The following is a 13,972-nucleotide window of genomic DNA, read 5'->3' on the forward strand; positions in this document are numbered from 1 at the left end:
AAAAGAATACTTAAGTTGCTTAAATCCTTCCACTCAAATTCCTTATGATATAATAGTACTTTCTATCTGATAGAGTAATTCTTGCCTATTAAAAAGTATTAAGTCTGAATGAATGAATTCTTTTACATTTTAACACTTTGACAAAACATGCTACAGGAGTGTAAGAAAGTTTCTAATTTAATTTCAAAATGCCATTTATATTTAAAATATGCAATACACTGATATGTTTTTATACTTTAGTAGAGAATAACATGATAAAAAAGACTGTCTCCCAATTTATAAATCCTCATTGTGGTAAATCTGTGCTCATGTTTATAATTCCCAACATATCTGTGCTCATGTTTATAATTCCCAACATATTTCAGAAAAATCTAAGATGCTATCAATAAGATATACCCATTATTTTATGCACCATCAAGAAAGATAAAAATGCTGTGAAGTAAAGGATGATACTCCATTCCTTGTAGGACATATCCCCCATTTAGAGAAGTTAAAATGTAGGAAAATGTGCACCTTAGGATTGATGAAATATGGCATATTTTCATGGCATCCACTTAAAAATATCAGCTTCAACATTTCTATAATACTTAAACTGAGAGACAGTTTTATCCAAATAAAATACCAGTAAGTTGTCAACTACTACATCTATAATATTTAAATGTTAATATGTACAACTCTATGGCAAAAGGGCGGACTATGTATACTACTTTATTGAGGACTTTTGATAATAGATCTAACTTTAGTTGTATAAAAGTTACCTGTAGGCATGCATCCCCTTTGTCAGTCCTGCACTATGCTTTTCATAAATTGACGTACAAGAAACACCTTCATCCAGTCCCCTAAATAAATCCAAAGTTTTTACTTTAAACAAAGCTTAAAATATCCAAATGTCTTAATGCCTCATTTTTCTATATTCCTGATTTTAAAGTGTGACTACCTTACAAATAGAAACCCTTAACAAAAATTGAGATAATGAATGAGAATTTTAAAACCTCAAGTTCCTAAGATAAACAATAAGAAAGGTCTAAGTCTCAAATGTGGCAACTTCTAAGTTATCCAATGTATCTATCACATGATAGAACGGCTCTAAATACTCAAGTTTATATAATATTATTATCCTTTAAGGCTGTGTACCAAAGCTGTAAGAGTTAATAATTAAACTAATAAAGTTAAATGTAAAGTATGACTAGTTTGAGAATTCCAAACTAAAGATGAATAAACATTTTAGTTTTTATTTATATAGCTTTCCCTCTTCAATTTTTTAAGCTTCACACTAAGAAATTCTTTCACTTATTTTTCTTCCTACAAAAACATCAATCCAAACCCTTCCCTGATCTAATGCATACCAGGGAGAGAAGTACAGAATTTACATGAGTCCCAGGCAATGTCTAAAATCTGTAACAATTCTAAGTGGGATTCAACTAAACTATCTACTTTTCCCTCCAAATGTCTTAATTATGCTTCTTTTAGTGAGATACTAGTCAAAGAACTCTGAAGAGAATCTTACATATCATTTAATTCCAATCCTTTTCCACTTTTTTCAGATGGGAAAACTAAGCTCCATGATTAACTGCTAGCATTAGGATAAGCTTAAATTCTACATGTTTCTATGGCTGGCAAAGACTGCATGGCAATATGTTTGACATTTTTCCCCAAAGTTGATGACCCCTCTAAAGGCAGCAGGGATGAGCTCCAAATCAATTTAAAAAAACACAAAATGGCAGCTCATTGGCAGTGTTCTGTAAGGCAATGGCTCTTAACTAGGAATGCTCTTCAGAACTAGGCATGTGGAAATGCCCTGGTCCATTCTAGAATATTCCAATTCTTACTGTCAAGATTAAAAATCCAGGTATGAATATTTTAAATGTTCATAAGGTGATTCTCTTTATATTGATAATATTAGAATTCCTTTAGCATCCTCAAGCAATAATACTTAACGGGCATTTATAATAATCAGCTTAACAAAGGCAATAAAAATAGACTCCTCATTAATTTAGTACTTACATAACTTGAAGCCTCCACAAAAATAAATTTTAAGGGACTACTCTAATTTGTCCTACCCAAAGCTTAACGCATTTGACAATGTCCCATCTTAATCCACATAGTAAAGTTAAATTTCTGTTTGTCTATCACTCCATCCCTCAAATACAAGTAGATGTAACTGTCAGCAAACTGGGAGGTAATGATTCAGACAGGCTATAAGAGGTACTCAAAATTCACTTTGAGATGAACCCTCAAGAAGACAAGAACTCAGACTCAGAGTGGATTTTAGGATCACACTGCTTCTAACTTTTATGTAAATTTTGCCAAGGTATAAATTGCAGGTGAGATTTATTCTAAAATGGTTAATCAGTATTCAAATAAACACCAAGAGTTGTTAATGAATAAGTGAATAACAGTTATATAAATAAAAATCTCTTCAATTTCATGTAACACTAGAATGAATTCTTTTCTATATAGAACATTTTTAATATACTCATAATATAATCCAAACAAAAGAAAATTACTTACTTTAAGAAATCAAAATTGTGAAGGGTATCATTCCAGAAGTATTTTACACTATGGTGGGTGAAATAACGAAGCTATAGAACATACAGAAATGAATGTTACATCAAAAAGCATTATCATTACTTGTTATCAATTAAATTTACTAACACAAATTTGTCATGTAACATATTAAAATTAAAGTGTTCACATATGACATACAATCTGTTTCTTCTACTAATACCTAAACTGTTATATGTAGTGATAAATGGGTATTTTACATGCATATAAATTTATCTCAAACAAAAATAACTGCAAGCACAAAATTATACACTATCCAAGATGGCATAAAATGTAACAATTCTGATTTTTAAAGAAACTTTGAGATTAATATCACAATACCTGTTCTGATTGCATCTGTGAATGTGTACTTATCTCATGTCTGTTCTCTTCAGTCAGATTTTCATTTAAAAGAATAGCATGGCCATTCGAAACTTTATTAGCCATAGATTTTGGACTCAAAAACGGATTAGTTTCCACAGAAAGCAAGCGAATTTTTGCACAAAACCACATTCTGAATTCATCCTTAGAAGAGAGAAAGGTAATAAGCCAATTATGTATATTATATAACGTCCTATATTTTTATTTGATTTCCATCTCTTACATATTATTTATTCATCTCTAATTGAGAAAGCAGCACTTCCTACTCACCAAATGTTAAACCATTTCATGAAGATGCATAAATTTAAACGTGAAGTGCTTTCCATTACTCACCATTTAAGTGACATACTTCATTGATACAATATCCCATAAAAGGTCATGAATAATTTCTTAATTTACCCATCAACATACTGAGATTAGATATTAAAGCCTCTTATAAAATGCTTCCAATTTGGATAAAAAAACAAAAAACAAAAAACACTGGGTTGCAGCCGCATTACTTAGTAAAGACAGCTGGTCTAGCGAATAAGAGATCTAAGATATAGTGCTAACTGTCCAGTAACCTTGACAGACAAACATCTAATCTGTCAGTGCATCAAGACCTATAAAAGAAAAGGGTGGTTTTGATCATCATTAAGATTCCTTATACTCTAACTGCTGTGGTAATATGCACTTCAAACACAGGGGCTTTAGAATTACTATGATTAGTACTCCTCATTGTATCTTAGCAGTGATGTTCTCTTCATATACTAGTTTGAACAAAGTCCACACAAAGACGTTCCTCTCCTCCCAGACAATGGGCTGCAGTAACCCCGTGCACTTACAGTAGTCCTCAGCAGCACCACTTCACAGTCTTGAATTGCAGCTCTAATACAGGTCGCCTTCACCCGCCACTCAGGCATCCAATACAGGAGGAGGAGGAGAAAGCCACCGGTGCAAACCACTCCTAGAGAAACTATGGCAAGCTTCCAGCGACACAAATTATAGCCATAAATCTCCTGTATGGACACAGTAATCATATGATTAAGTATCAAATGATATGAAAGATAAACTCCAAAGTTCTTTGTTTTCCAAATAGGTGTTATTGTCTTGTCACATAGACTAAAAATATTTTCCCAATCCATTAATTTACCTATAAATTTTGTTTCGACGAGATCACAGTTATACTTTTAAATAGTTAAATATGTTAATATTTACATGCTATGGTTTTACATTTGATGTTATGCTTAGTAACATAACACTTTCCCACCGATGAAGAATATATTTACCTTTTTAATTCTTCAAGAATTTATCTTGTTATGAGGTAGTTTTTAAAATAAACTTTTAATTTTGGAATAATTTTAGATTTGCAGAAAAGTTACAAAAATATTAAGAATTCCTGTATACGCTTCATCCAGTTTCCTCCAATGTTAATATCTCAGTACATTTATCAAAATCAAAGCAATTAATACTGTTCACCATTATTAAGTAAATCTAGTCTTTATTAGGATTTCACCAGTTTTTTCACTGCCTTATTTCTGTTTCAGAATATCACATTGCATTTAGATGAGATAGGTTTTAACTTCATTTTTTTTCCAATTATTCGTTAATCATCCCAATACCACTATGACTATCAATTGGACCTCCTGACCCAAATTATTTCAATTGTTTCAGTTATCCCCCGTCCTAACAAGGGTTACCAAGTTTAGCAAATGAAAACGCAGAGGTCCTAGTTAAATTTAAATTTCAGATTTAAAAAAAAACTAGTATTTTTTTGTTGCCCTATGCAATATTTGGGACATTGGGACACTATACTAAAAATTGATTCCTTGATTATCTGAAATTCACATTTAACGTTTAACAGGGTATCTTAAATTTTACCTGACAACAATATCTCTCCCCACACACACAGAGTTCAGAAGTTGTTTTTATTAAGCTGATTTTAAACATTTTTATAAATCAAAATTAGAAATCTTGTATTTGGGATTATATTTAAGCATTAGCTAACATAACTTCTTAAATTACCAAACAAAAAAATATACTTCTTTCCTCTAAGTTTTAATAGTTGACAAGTGAAACAGGAATTATACTAAAATCAACAAAGAGATGTTAACATAATCCCAATTCAAAAACACAGGATGAGGAAAGCACATTGATTTAGCTGGGTTTTTTAAATATACTTTTCTACTCCCCTAGAATAATAAATTGCATAGAAAAATTCTTCATACTTTATAAGTAAATTATAAAAACTGGTTACCATTTCATCTTCTTGACCCTGGTTGATAGTCTTCCTTTCTTCTTTGTCCATATCTACAGTGATTTGAAAGGTCTTGTGCTTCAGAACAGCTGAAGATAACTGAGGAGAGAGAGGAACAAATGTTAGGGAATTATTTTGTATCTTAGTAGACTATATAACTTCATACTATCACATTTCTCATTGTGATACATGTATCAAAGTTTAACTGATACTTAAGTAGTCACTGAAGTGCTAGATGGTTCTAATGACATTTTCAACAGTGTGCAGTTCTTGAACTGGCATTACTTACTATCAAAAAATTTGGCATATTTATTAATTAATTTATACTAGCAATAGCCTTGCTACAAAACAATTTAAATTCTGGGAGAAACTACTACAGAATCTTCCTTTCTTGTTCTCCAGACTCAGAGAAGTAACCTGGTTATGCCACTTTAAGCTAAAAGTGCTTCTCACAACTCAATTTATTGTTTGAAGTATAGTGAAGAAGTAAAGCACCAGAGTGAAACTAACCCAAAACCTCTCAGGGATTAAACTAATCATCCAACAAATATTTGCTGAGCATCTATTACAAGAATGACATTCCCTGGCTAAGAGTCAATCCCTATGACAGGTGTACCCCTATTGGAGATCACTCAACTGAATCCTCTATTCTGATTCAAAGTCCACTATGCAATTTTCTGATTGTTTCTGACTACCCGTGATATTTGTCTAAGAGAAAATCCATTGAGCTCATTGACAAATTTTCCTGTATTAAAAAATAAGATGAATTTCAAATATTAGACATTCAGCATACATTAAAGAGATTTGCAAATTGAAAAACAATGCCAGTTTTCTCATGAACCTTTTTTTGTTTTGTTTTGGCAAATACGCTTCAGAAAAATGTTACTTAACATGTAATGTTTATTACTGTTATGTTTTATCAAACTAATATTCTCAAAGATATACCAGTTTTAACTAATATGTTATCAACAGATATAATCCACATAAACAAAAGCTCTTTAGAGTTCACAATAAATTGTCAAGTTATGGGTCTAAGCCTAAAGAGTTTGAGAGGCACTGCTTTAAGGTGATATCTGCAGAACAGCGGTAATATCACCTCCCTCATTCCAGATGGCATACCTCTAACTCATCTATCCAGTGTGTAGCACAGGCTTGACACATGGTAGGCACTCAAAAAATGAAGAATTTGTGCTAAGATAGCAATAACTAATTTAATGTTTACATGATAGAAATTAATAGCTAAATAAAACTAACTGCAGGATTTTAAACTAATCCTATATGAGACTATTGAAATATCTTGATTTATGTCAACAAAATGACCAATAAAAAATACTGATGCCTCCTATAACAGTACCCAGAATTTCTCTACCTTCCAGTGGCCCTGAAGATGGACTCAGGGTTAAGTAGAGTCTTTCTACAAAAATAAAATTCAGGAATTTGATTACAAATATGGATGTGTACACACACACACACACACACACACACACACACACACACACACACTTTCCAAAAGAAACTGTAAAAGTATCTGGTCCAATGTCTCCAAAACAAGCCACATTGTCATACAAAACCCTTTGAGCGATTTAGTAACAATTTCTTTTCAGTCTAGGGTAGTGTTACAACCCTGAAGTATGCTACTAGAGTCATTCCCCCAAGGTAAGACTGCGCTATCAAATCAGTATGATTTCTATGTACTATGGGGAGAACGAGCAAGCCCAACCTCTTTCCCTGTAGAAAAGGTCAGCTGTTGTTGCCTGACCATGCAAGGTAAACTGCGCATACCTACCTTCAAAGGGTAACACAAAGGCACTCTGCCCTGACACTGTCCCCACTAAAGAATACCGGTCTGGTGTTCTTAACCTCCAGTCTATGGTTCTTCCTTAAGTTCTGACGTGAATCTCAGGATCATCATTCAGGATTCATAGGACTCATTTTTTATTACTAAATACATATAATTCGGATCTTCATTTCCCATCACCACTACCTGAAATGTTTCTTAGGGGGAGGAACTACTTCAAATTCTTATATGGAGAGACTTCTGCTTCCAACCAAGATGCAAAAACAGGAACCTGATTTGCCCTCCTGCCTCAAATGATGGCAACAACAAAATGTACAAAATATATAAAACAACAGTTTTCAAGAAATTGGACATCAGGCAAAGAAGGAAACTGATAAAGAGATGAGAAGCAGCAAACTTGGTGAGTTTTACAATTGTCCCAGTTTACAAACTAGAGTTTACAGGCCACAAAATGGGAGGGCAGGGAACCCAGGGGGGGCAGAGTAGTCTCCCTGAGTTGGGGAGATGAAGCTGGGAGTCTGGGGAGGCACAAAGTGCCCAGGTTTGCAGGGCAGATTACCAGAGGAGAGATCTGTACAGAAAAAGAACACTGAAAATCTGCAAGATGATCCCCCTCATGTCTTTAGCTGACTACTGATCAGCCTTTGTGTGTGAGGAAACTACCAGAGTCCAGGGAAAGAACCACCCAAAAGGATTAAAGGGAAAAAAGTGTCAGGGCTCACACGGCTGGGAAGAGTGCCTGTTCCCCCCAACCACAGTGAAAAACCTCATTAGTCACGAGGAATCAGGGGAGAGTATTCAGAAGAGTTTTGCTTTAATAGTCCTAAAAGCTAGTCCTGCCTAACAAAGCTTTTAAGACTTGAAAAGATAAAATTGTTTCTAAGTAACTTAATTGCTTCATAGAATAAAGTTCAAGTAGACTTATAGGTTTATAAAATATCTAGTCCCAGTAAGTCACAATGTCTAGCATCCCGTTAAAACTTAACAGGCATGCAAGGAAGAAAGAAAATACAACCAATGAGAAAAAAATAAATCCAGAGAAAAGGACCCAGGACTGACACAGATAATAAAATTGGTAGACTAGGACATTAAAACAGCTGCTATAACTGTAGTCCATATGTTCAAAAACCAAGAAGAAATATTGAACATGGTGGTAGAGAAATGAGAAATAAAAAAGAATCAAATGGACATATAAGATAAAAAGTACAATATCTGAGATGAAAAACATACTAGATGGAATTAAGAGCAGATCTGACATTACAGAAGAAAAATCAATGAACTTGCAGGCATAATAATGTAACACCCAAAATAAAAAATGGAGAAAGAAGACTAGGGAAAATGCACACAACATCAGTAAGCTGTGAGACAATTTCAAGCACACTAAGTTGGGGGGGAATCAAAAAATATGTAACGACATAATGGCCCGAATTCTTTTCCAAATCAGCTGAAAAACTTGTAAGTCCATAGATCCAAGAAGCCCAACTAAAAGTAAGCCAAGAAACATTAGCAAATTACACCAAGGCATGTCATCATCAAATTGCTCAAAACAAGTGATGAAAAATATCTTGAAAGGAGAGAGTAAAAAAACACGTTACATACAAAGACAGCTAAGACCAACATCAGATTTCTTACTAAAAATAATACAGGTGAGAAGGCAGCAAAGCAATTATCTTTGAAGTACTAAGAAAAAAAATACTATTTATAGAATTCTATACCCAGCAAAAATATCTTCCAAAATCAAAGGTGAAATGAAGACATTTTTTAGACACAAAAGCTGAAAAAAAATTTACTAGCAGCAAACCTACACTATTTAAAAAAATGTTAAAAGTCCTTAGGCGGAAAAAAAATAATTAACAGATGGAAATATGGATCTCCACAAAGGAATGAAGAACACCAGAAATGGTTAACTATGTGGGTAAATATACATAACAGCACAAAGAACAGGGAGAAACAGAAGTAAACTCTTACAAGGTTCTTATACGATACATGAAATAATATAATATCACTTAAAGGTGTATCATAATAAGTTGGAGATGTATACTATGAACTCTAAAGAAACCACTAAATAAAACAAAGTCATAGCTAAAAAAAAAATCAACAAAGGTTATTAAACAGAACCATAAAAAAATACTCAACTGTTGTAATAAGCAAAAAAAGGAAAAACGAAACAAAGAAGAAATAGGGAAATGGAAAACAAATAGCAAGACGACTGATTTAAGCCTATAAATAATTACATTAAATATAAATGGCCTAAATAGCAATTAAAAGGCAGGTTGTGGTTGTAGTTTTGAAATGCAAGACTAGGTAACTGCACGCAACTTAAATATAAAGGTACAAGTAGGTTAACAGTAAAAGGAAGATATACCAAGCAAACACTATTCAAAATAAAGCTGGAATGAATGTATTAATATCAAACAAAGGAGATTTCAAAGCAAATATTACCAGAGATAAAGCCATTTCATAATGACAAAGGGGTCAATTCATGAAGATAAAATAATAATCCTAAACATGTATACACTTAACAGACCTTCAAAATACACAAAGCAGAAACTGATAAAACTGAAAGGAAATAGACATTCACAATTATTGTTTCAGATTTCATTTCAATACTACTCCCTCAGTAAGTTAGAGGACAAGTAGAGTCAAAAAATACTAGTTAGGATATAGAAGAGCTGAACAACAGTACCAATCAAGTGGTCCCAATTGGTCACAACACTACTCAACTATAGTAAAATATACATTCTTTTAACACTAAACAGAACATTTACCAAGGAAGACCACATTCTGGGACATAAAAAAGATTCAAGCCATACAAAGCATATTCTGAATACAACTGAATTAAATTAGAAATTACTAACAATAAGTAGAAAAGCCTTAATACTTGTAAACAAAATAATACACTTCTAAAAAAAAAAAATCCATGAATCTAAGAAATCAATGGGGAGAATACAAAGTATTCTGAATTGAATGAAAATGAAAACATATCAAAATTTGTGAGACTCCACTAAAACAGCATCTAAAAAATTTATAGAACTAAGTTCCAGTATATGAAAAGAGGAAAGGTCTCAAATCATGACTTCAGCTTCTATTAATACCTTACTAAAGTAGTAAACAGCAAATTACATCCAGAGTAAGCACTAAAGGGAAATAAAATTCAGAAAAGAAATCAATGAAATAAAACACAGAAAAATGGAAAAATAAATGAACCAAAAATAAATGAACCAAAAGCTGGTTCTTTGAGATGAATAAAATTGATCATTATTAGACTCAAAGAGAACACAGGGATAGATACAAATGACCAATATTAGGAATAAGAGAAGAGACATCAATACAGATTCTGCAAATGTTAGAAAGATAATCACGGAATGTAATGAACAACTTTACATCAATACAGCAACTTTTCTACAGTTTTGAACTTCCAAATAAAAAAAAATTAAATTAAAATAAACAAACAAAAACCTATCTTTTTCAGTCAGGGGATGGCCATGAGTTAATAACTGCTAAAGCTGAGTTAAAAGCTGAGCAATAAGTACATGAGAGTTCATTATACTAATCTTCCTACTTTCCAGTATGGAGAAATTATCTACAATATAAATTATTTTAATTAAATAAAAGCACTCATCTAAAGCTTTTACATGAAAAAAATTTTTTTTTCATTCCTGGCACCAAAGTCCATAAAATCTTGAGAATTCTGTTTCTATGAATCCAAATTCCAATGAGTCAACCTATTATGTACCAGGCATACTGCTGGGTTTTGAACCTAATATTTCTTCACCCTTATTTTTTATCCATCACCTAGGAATATAGATGTACTTCCCCACCTTTGTAAATCCTAATTTTTCAGTGTAGAATGTATTAGTAGATAAATAAGCATGCTTTTTATAATTTTATAAAATGAATTATCATTAAAATGCATTGTTTTCATTAAGTCCATGTAGTTATAACTATTTAAAATCTTTTCCCCAAATATCTCTGAGTTCACCTTAGTCTAACATAACTATTGTGTTTCCCTGAAAATAAGACCGGGTCTTATATTAATTTTTGCTCCAAAAGACACATTAGGGCTTATGTTCAGGGGATGTCATCCTGAAAAATCATGCTAGGGCTTATTTTCCGGTTAGGTCTTATTTTCGGGGAAACAGTATATTCTCATTTCATCTTCTACAGTTAAAAACTAACCACCGCCCAAAAAAAACAAAACTAAACCAACCATAGCAAAAAATACTCATTAATTTTTAAATAAGCTATTATATACATAGTGCACTGCCTATGACAATCTATTTTCATACTTTTCTCATTATAATTCTTGAACAAATTATCTCATTACTCTTTTTACAAGTGTTATTTCTCCAAAATTTAGCATCCTTTTTAAGGCAAAATTCTTGTCTTACCAAGTTTTACCAAAGTTGAAATATTAAAGGTAATTCAAATAATTTAAATAAAAACCACCAATTATTATTCTCTTTACACACATTATACCTCACAAGACATTACCAAGAATTCACCTTTCACATAAACTTTTAGTAAAATCCAACGAGAACAATTCCAACAGTTTACATTTAATATATACTGTAAATGTAGATTTAAATTTTAAAACCATGTACATAAATAGAAAGCCCTTAACATTTCTATGACTCCATGAAGATAAAAATCTATATAAACATAATTTAAAATATACTGCCTATCAAGATGAAAATACATACTAAATACTATTTTACCATATATCTAATTAGACATTTAAAGCATTAATAGGAAACTTCTAAAATCCATTTAACTTACAGAAGTATAGCTTTGGTGGTTTGCTGGAAAGCATGTGTTTTTTAATCAAGCTCTTAAGAAACAAAGAAATTTTTCTTACCAATAGCACTAGATCAGCATTCCTCCCAATTGCTGATATTAGCAGAGCTTTCAAAAGCTGGCTCTTAATAATAAAAATAAAATAAATCTAAGCATAAAAATCCATTCAAGTGAGAATTCTCTGCCAAATATTTATTTTGGATTTTTTTTTACCTTCTTCCAAAATTATTAAGACATTAAAATTTAGGATTTTTTAATTTACTGACTTTAAATGGGTTTTCAGAAGCTACACCCCTCTTACCATCTGACTACCACTGGTCGAGCTCCTATTACTTGAATAAATCATATCGAGCTACCACACTGAAGCCCCAATTGCACAGTGCATGCCTGAGCCTTGATGTTATCTAAAAAGCAAGAAGCTTATAGGCTATTGTGCTTAACCAAACCCTTCCTTGCATTTACAATGAACTTGATTTTTTTTTTTTTTTTTTGTGAGTAAAACCATCAGCACAGGAAAAAGTGAAGCTATCAGGAATAAATCTCACTAAATCTAATACTAATTTTTTAAAGTTTACTTATTTTTTTCCCACTACATAATTACTAGGAACCATTTAAAGCATACTCTTTAGAATAAGAGCTGTCATATCTCATTTCCTAAAACAAGATGAGTTGGCTTTAACAGGCATAGAAATCCCCAAACCTCTAAATCTTCTTTGCTTCAAAACCTGAATTTCTCATTAGCTGTACCAACAGTATTGTAATAGTATATGTGTGAAGGGTTTAAGGATATTCTATATATGTGCCTAGAATTCCAAAGTAAGTAATTTCACAAGGTGATTTAGAGAATGATCTGTAACTCAAGTAAAACTTCAAGCAAAGCAATTTTAAACAATGCATTTTTAATTTAATTGTTTACTTCAGTCAGTATTTGGCAACATCAGCAAGGCCAAAGCTAAAAACTAACATTAAAAATGTACTACTCCAAAATTCACAAAACCACATTATTACATTCTCAAATAACATGCTTTTTATAAGTTTGTAACATATACAACTGGAGTTTTAAAAATTAAAACTGAACTAAGACTTCTGAGCCACCTTGTATTGTTGAAAGAGAAATGAATCCTCCCCCTTTGTTTTGTACTTCTAAGATTATTTTTCTGAGAATTAAACATACCTGCCCATGTCAAATAAAGATTTGAGAAACCCATCTTTTAAGGACTCTGCAAAAGGTGTTTTAAATATCCTGAAGTATAAACAGCATAGCTGGCATTCTGAATATTATTTCACTGTCAAGTTTGAAACATCCCAGCAACTAAGATGACCTTCTGCAATTCAAAAGCAGTTCCACCTTTACAATTGAAATAAAAAATGCCCTAAAACATATAAAATCCTAACTCTGCTCATGAGCCCCTTCAATTTTCATATCTGTACAAATATTTATATAAAAAGAGTAAAAAAACCCTCAATCTCCTAACTACAGTAACCAAATTGTGACAACTTGCTATGAGGGCAAAACTTACCACTTAAAGTCAGCTCCTAACAATAAGGATGACATAATATAATTTAATGAATACATGGAAATTTTACAAGGATACCAGCTAAATTTTAACAAAGCTCTACTCAATACCCATTTTATCACTTCCCATCTTGAACTTTCTCTTAGAATACATGCTTTTGTTTCTGTGTTTAGGCTTAAGGAAGACCATTGTATCCAACATACACCAAAGCAAGACTATATTTACATTTGTAAAGTGCAGTCTTTGTAAATTATACTTTTTTGTATGTTACAAAACAATGTGATAGCTTTAACAAAATACTGTAAGTTATAACTGGGAAAGATAATGTAATTATCTGTCTTAGACTTGATATTAAGAACATTACGAGTTATATAACTTAGCTACCAGTGGCAACAGTGTGTCGGGGAAGAAGTGAGAGAGACTTCAATGCTTTTTGAATGCTTTCACCATCTACATGTAATAATATTTTAAAAGAGTTAAAGAAAGAAAGGAATGAAAGAAGGAAGGCTGAGTGTGTGCATATGGATAAACTTCTAATTCTACAATGCATGGTCAACCTTGGGTTTGAACTTGCTTGAACCACCCAAGCACTTCATGGTGCTCTATCAGACCATTCTCCAGATTCTCTGGATCTCACTCTTAATTAAGTTACTTTAGCTCAAACAAGTAGTCATTTTCTTAATTTAAAAAATTTTTCAT

General features: G+C 32.2%; 1 protein-coding gene across 5 annotated transcripts in view; it reads right to left on the minus strand.

The window, feature by feature from the left end:
- The window catches only part of ATP13A3 (ATPase 13A3), a 78,622-nt gene that overhangs the window by 49,975 nt on the left and 14,675 nt on the right, over nt 1-13,972 (minus strand). For 4 of the 5 annotated variants that reach the window (XM_019723300.2, XM_019723306.2, XM_019723285.2 and 1 more), the window contains 5 exons: nt 5,162-5,260; nt 3,750-3,923; nt 2,887-3,069; nt 2,512-2,582; nt 759-839 (listed from right to left, as the gene is read on the minus strand). In XM_019723300.2, the coding sequence (XP_019578859.2) occupies nt 759-839; nt 2,512-2,582; nt 2,887-3,069; nt 3,750-3,923; nt 5,162-5,212 (560 nt within the window). In that variant the 5' untranslated portion in view covers nt 5,213-5,260. The remainder of the gene's footprint in view (nt 1-758; nt 840-2,511; nt 2,583-2,886; nt 3,070-3,749; nt 3,924-5,161; nt 5,261-13,972) is intronic. The other variant, XM_074329650.1, reaches the window with a different exon arrangement.

This window comes from Rhinolophus sinicus, linkage group LG01 (assembly GCF_036562045.2).
Source record: "Rhinolophus sinicus isolate RSC01 linkage group LG01, ASM3656204v1, whole genome shotgun sequence".
Lineage (NCBI taxonomy): Eukaryota > Metazoa > Chordata > Mammalia > Chiroptera > Rhinolophidae > Rhinolophus > Rhinolophus sinicus.